Below are 5,653 nucleotides of genomic sequence, written 5' to 3'. Positions count from 1 at the left end.
CCCGGTGAAAACGGGCTTCTTTCTTGTCCCGTCGCTAGGTTTGCGAGGGCTCAGCGCGAGTCAGCTGCTTTGGGTATGATTTGGTATTTTAAATGTGGAGAACGGGCAGTGGCCGGCAATTATTTTCACAGCTTTTGCCTGTGATCCAGGTAGTGGTGCTGGTTCCCTGGGGCTGACAGCCCATCCTGCGTAATGGGCGAGTTCTGCCCTAGTTTGAGCAGTATCATACGTGGGAAATCATGTTACAAAGAGGAGAGGTTAAGTTTTTGCGCTCCCTGTCTCAACAGGCCGCTGCTAACTTGCATGGGATGAGCTGTCTGCTGCCCTGTGCTGGGCTCACACTCATGGGTCTCATCTTCGCCAGGACGATGGCCTGGACTTCGAGTGGAAAGACGCACCCAGAGCTGGTCAACAACCTCTACAGTGAGTACGTCAGGCCGGTAGAATCTGTTGGTGCTACAGCGTAAGGATATTTAAGTGTTACACGATGACACGTTGTGATGCTCCTCATTCTAAAATGTTGGAGTTAATATTGCCGGAATTTCAGTACTTGTCCCTGTCTGAACTCATTCTATTTATAATTGGAAACAAGATGTTATGCCAAAAGTGGCAGGAAAGGCTATCCCTGGCCTTCCCTCTGCTCCTCTGGGGTGGTAAATGCACGACGCCTTTTAAAACGCAGTATGACGTGATGTTGCTCTGGGCCTGTCACTGCTGGGCCTGTGCTGCCTCCCTGGTGAGATGCTTGGATCTGGAGCAGTGCTTGGTGGCACTGCAATGGTTGGGACAGCAGTCTGGAACACACTGGAAAACAGCTTTGACTTTCCCCTGCTGTTAGAGCTTGCTTTTCCCCATAAGAGTTCCCTCAGTGAGAAGGGGCGTTGAATTTTCTGCAGTCATTGCTCTTAACTCATCGCTCTTAACTTTAATTTACTTGCTGTGCCAGTGCTCCTGAAACCTGAAGCGGAGTCTCTGCTTTCAGGAGTGACAGGGTGACTCCATTCATCTTTCATTATGTTTGGCAGCCCCAGCAACATTGCGGGTGTAAGTCACCATCCTCTGAGAGACCAGGCTGATAGTTGCACTCATAATGTGACTTCATTTGGTGCAGCACAGACTGAAAAGGACATGTGTCCATCTGCGGCTTTGTTTGCTGTCCTTTCTGGTATCACTTACTAAGGTCACTTCCCCCTTCCAAACCTCCTCTTGCCACAGTACTGAGGATTTAAGTCCTTTCTATCTCTGTTTTCCTCCCTCTCCCAGAAAAAGGAATAATTAAATCCCAGCGGGTCTTTGATGTGCTGTTGGCTACTGACAGAGGTCACTACATCAAGTATTTCCCATACATGGATTCTCCTCAATCCATCGGTGAGTAACTTAAGGCAAAGCATCACCACGTTTGTGGTGTGCACGCTGACCACGCTTGTCATGCTGACGGAGGGGCATAGGACAGCTGGGCAGGTCTGAGTTCTCCGAGCGAGGTGCTCTCTCCCCAGAACAGCAGCCAAGTTTTGCAATAGTTCAAGTAGAGAAAACCCCATCCGTGTTTCAGCTGTGGGATCTGGAGGAAAGAGTGACTTTTCTGCATTCAGAATGTTCACGGAGTGCTCCAAGGCCTGCTTAGGGAGGGGAAGCAAGCACTGTTCACATGGGTAATTTTAATTGTCATTTCTTTATCGCTTAACTTTTGTAACTTGTTTCCTTGTAGGATACAAGGCTACAATCAGTGCACCACATATGGTAAGATGGAACTTTTTGCATTTAACAGAAATTGAGGAACTAGTTTGTTTGCCATTTTTAGTTTCATTTTTTCTTAAATACTGAAGTAGAAAGGTGAAACAGCCTATGGCCGTGATTATCATGATTGTTTCTTTAGGCACTGTGTACGTGAAGCTTTTTTCTGTTTAAGAAGAGTTTGCCCTATACTCTTTAAGTTGCTTTAAAAGCAGGCTTAGACAGGAATTCTGTGCAACTGAGGCTAACGGTTAACGTCCGTTTTTCACGTGAGACCTTTTTTCCTGCTGCTTCATGTTTTATTACTGAACCTCTTCCTAAAGCTGCAAAAAGATCTTCCAGATCAAACACTTGAATTTCACTCTGAATGTGTCAGACAAAATTCCGGGCGTGCTGTGTTTAAATGAGAGCAGAGAATGTTCAGCACAAGAAAAAGTTTGAGGAGAGGGAACCAAAATGGGACTTTCTTGTATTTATTGTCCATACAGCATGCCCACGCACTGGAATTGCTGAAGGATCAGCTTGTGGAAGGTGCCAAAGCACTGGATGTTGGGTCGGGAAGCGGATATCTCACAGCTTGCTTTGCCAGGATGGTAAGGTCACAGGAATCTGGGTCTAGCTAGTGAGGAGCATCAGGAGCAGTAGCTTGCCAGAGCTGGTGTGGGCTTCTTGAGGGGAGAGGAGGGAATAGGGGAAAGGGCTAAACTCTTCCCAGAACAGCTCGTAGTAAAAAGAGGTAAAAGGTTTTGGAATCTAAAAGGATGCTGTATCTGCTGTGAGATGCAGTTCAGATTGAGAGGAGCATGTTTATCTACTGTGCTAGTCTGTTGTAGTTTCTTTTCAGTTTGCTGCTTAAGTAGTCACAGTCTGTTTCTTTGTTTTCTAAACTCCTGAAATTATTTTCTGTGAAGTGCTAGGAAGCTGGTCAAGTTGCTCTTCTCAGGAGGTTGGTTAGTCCAGAGCAGGCCCTGCCGCGGAAGCTGCTAATTGTACTAAATAATAATTTTGGGGGGAAATGAAGGATGACTAGAGTCCCTGTAGGCAGTGTCTGCCTATCCCTAGAGTCGCTAATATAACTGGGACTAAGCAGCTTTGAAACCAAGGGGGCATAGTCTTTGCACCTCCCGTTCATAAACTCTGCTCTCAGGTTTCTTCCTGGAAATGCTCCAATCCCCACAGTAACTTGCCCTATAAAATACATCTCTCTACCATTTAGGAGGTATTAGGTGTTTGCTGTTTTCCTTTTCAGATAGGCCCAACAGGGAAAGCTGTGGGCGTGGAGCACATTAAAGAGCTGGTACATGAATCCATCAGAAACGTCCAAGAAGACGATCCAACCTTGCTCAGCTCTGGCCGTGTGAAGCTTGTGGGTGAGCTCTGGAATCCTGGCACTTGTTCTCTCCAGCAAATGTGTTAATTTTGGCTGCTCACAGAGCTCTGCATCTCCAAGCAGTTGTTCCAGTTTGTGTTGATGCTTGCCATTGTGTTGCCAGAAACCGCTGGTTGAATAAGCACTGTACCACACTGACCCGAATAGCAGTATTTAATGTTAGGGGAATCTTACCGTACACCTACCTTACAAGTGTGTAGTGACCATCTTAATTCCATAAGAGGTGCTTGTCAGAAGAGTCGTCAATGGCACATTTAGTTTATTTCAATGGGTTTGCACACATGTTGTGGGTTTTTTTTTGTGGGCATGGAGGGATAACTCGAATCAGCTCTTCCTGCATGTGGAATCTCAAGTCTGCACAAAACTGCCATGTTATTGAAAGACCCTCCTTGGCTTTGGCTTTGGTCCTTCTTCTGGCATGGTTCAGTTTCAGAAACCTCTCCCTCTTTTTAAAAAGTAAACAAACAAAATCCAAATTCCCATTATAATCTTATTACAAATCATCAAGATTTCAATTGAAAGGATATAGGAAGGATTATTTTTTGCGTGGAGTTGTGATCTGAACAAAAGTCTTTTCTGCACCCTTCTTCCTCTGGTAGTTGGAGATGGCAGGCAGGGGTACCCCGAGGAGGCTCCTTATGACGCCATCCACGTTGGAGCAGCAGCAGCAACTGTACCAAAGGAGGTAAGGGTGATCATGCTCTGGGCTGCCTGCGTCAGTAGTTGTGAAAAAATAATTAGGGAACCACTGGACCCTTTTTCTGTCTCTTTTGTATGGCAGGCTTGTGCTTTTCAAGGCGGTGTGACCGTCACAGAGTGGCTTATTCCTCTCTTGTTTGGCTCTGCTGATTCTGATTTCTCTGCTTGCCAGTTGCTGAATGAATTGAAGCCAGGAGGTCGATTAATCCTGCCTGTTGGTCCCGAAGGCGCAAACCAAGTTCTGATGCAGTACGACAAAACCAGCGATGGGCAGATCATCGAAACGCAGCTGATGGGTGTGATCTACGTTCCTCTGACAGATAAGGAAAGACAGTGGCCTCGGTAAAAATTTGCTCTCCCTTGAGGAATGTTTCTTCTTCACAGCTGTCCCTGTGAGCTTGCTCTTCTTGACTGCTGGCTTTACTGACAGAGTCCTGGATTCCTAGCAGCTGTTGTTTGTAGAAAAAGAGAAGAATCACACAGAATCACAGAACAGAATCACAGAACGTTAGGGACTGGAAGGGACCTCAAAAGATCATCTAGTCCAATCCCCCTGCCGGAGCAGGAACGCCTAGATGAGGTTGCACAGGAAGGCGTCCAGGCGGGTTTTGAATGTCTGCAGAGAAGGAGACTCCACAACCTCTCTGGGCAGCCTGTTCCAGTGCTCTGTCACCCTCACTGAGAAGAAGTTTCTTCTCAAATTTAAGTGGAACCTCCTGTGTTCCAGCTTGTGCCCATTACCTCTTGTCGTATCATTGTTTGTCACCGAGAAGAGCCTGGCTCCATCCTCGTGACACTCACCCTTTAAATATTTATAAACATGAATGAGGTCTCCTCTCAGTCTCCTCTTCTGCAAACTAAAGAGACCCAGCTCCCTCAGCCGCTCCTCAGAAGGGAGATGCTCCACTCCCTTGATCATCTTTGTAGCCCTACGCTGGACTCTCTCCAGCAGTTCCCTGTCCTTCTTGAACTGAGGGGCTCAGTTCAGAAAGAGGCTCGGTTGTGGTGAGGCACAGCAGGAGAGCAGGAAATATTTTCTGTTAGATAGGGCTTGCAGACTGAGGACTCAAGCTTTTTGTCTTCTTTTTTTTATTATTTTTTTGAGCCTGTGCACTTTCATAAACACCATGGTTGTGTTTATTCTGTCCTTGAACTTAAGGCCACCAATAAGTAACCATTGGTTTTTCTTTGCCTCAGGGATGAAATCTGACAGATGGGACGGATATCTCTAAAGTGACCTCAGAAAGCTCATGAATGGGACATAGGACTGTAGCTGGTCTGTATGGTTTTGCTTTTTGAATAGAAGCTTTCGAAGGCAAGTTCTGCTTTAGCAGATGGAGAAAAGGGTGTTTCTCCAGCAGCAGGAGCAGGGGGAGGCTCTTGGAGGCCACGTCTGGTTCCAGGCAGTGAGCGGATCCTGGTAAGTCCAGGTGTCCTCTCTGATAAGTCGTATATAACATCTGTTCACAGAGAATTTCAAAAGCAGACAGGAATATTTAAACCTTCACTAAAAATACTCTTTAATATTGACTACTCTGCTGAATGCTTCAAGAAAATAATACGCAGTTACTGTTTCAGAGCAGTGATCTATCCCGATCTGTCAAAGTTTAATTATGAAAGCGTGTTCTCTTCCTGTCTTGCATCGACTAACTTAATCTTGAGAATTTTGGGTTAAAATCCCGGTTTCTCGAGCTTTTCCCTGATGCACCCTTCTCCCCGGTGGCTGAATCGGGAGGGTTAAGAGCGGCGGGTGGGCTCTTCCGGAACCGTGTTGGAGGCGGAACTGCCTCGCTGTGCTGGTGCAGTCCCGGTAAATAAAGGCGATCCTGC

General features: G+C 46.5%; 1 protein-coding gene across 1 annotated transcript; it reads left to right on the top strand.

Moving 5' to 3' along the window:
* Nucleotides 1-290: 290 nt before the first annotated feature.
* Nucleotides 291-4,298, top strand: LOC104534793 (protein-L-isoaspartate(D-aspartate) O-methyltransferase-like). The gene is made up of 7 exons (XM_010181964.1): nt 291-423; nt 1,264-1,368; nt 1,709-1,740; nt 2,223-2,327; nt 2,984-3,104; nt 3,724-3,809; nt 3,996-4,298. Exons 1-7 carry the CDS (start codon nt 309-311, stop codon nt 4,167-4,169), a joined length of 738 nt encoding a protein of 245 aa, XP_010180266.1. The 5' UTR covers nt 291-308; the 3' UTR covers nt 4,170-4,298.
* The last annotated feature ends 1,355 nt before the right edge of the window (nt 4,299-5,653 follow it).

The sequence above is a fragment of the Mesitornis unicolor genome, unplaced genomic scaffold (assembly GCF_000695765.1).
Source record: "Mesitornis unicolor isolate BGI_N332 unplaced genomic scaffold, ASM69576v1 scaffold25593, whole genome shotgun sequence".
In the NCBI taxonomy this organism is placed as follows: Eukaryota; Metazoa; Chordata; class Aves; order Mesitornithiformes; family Mesitornithidae; genus Mesitornis; species Mesitornis unicolor.
Note: the sequence above shows the minus strand (reverse complement) of the source record. Positions and strands in the feature narration are given on the sequence as shown.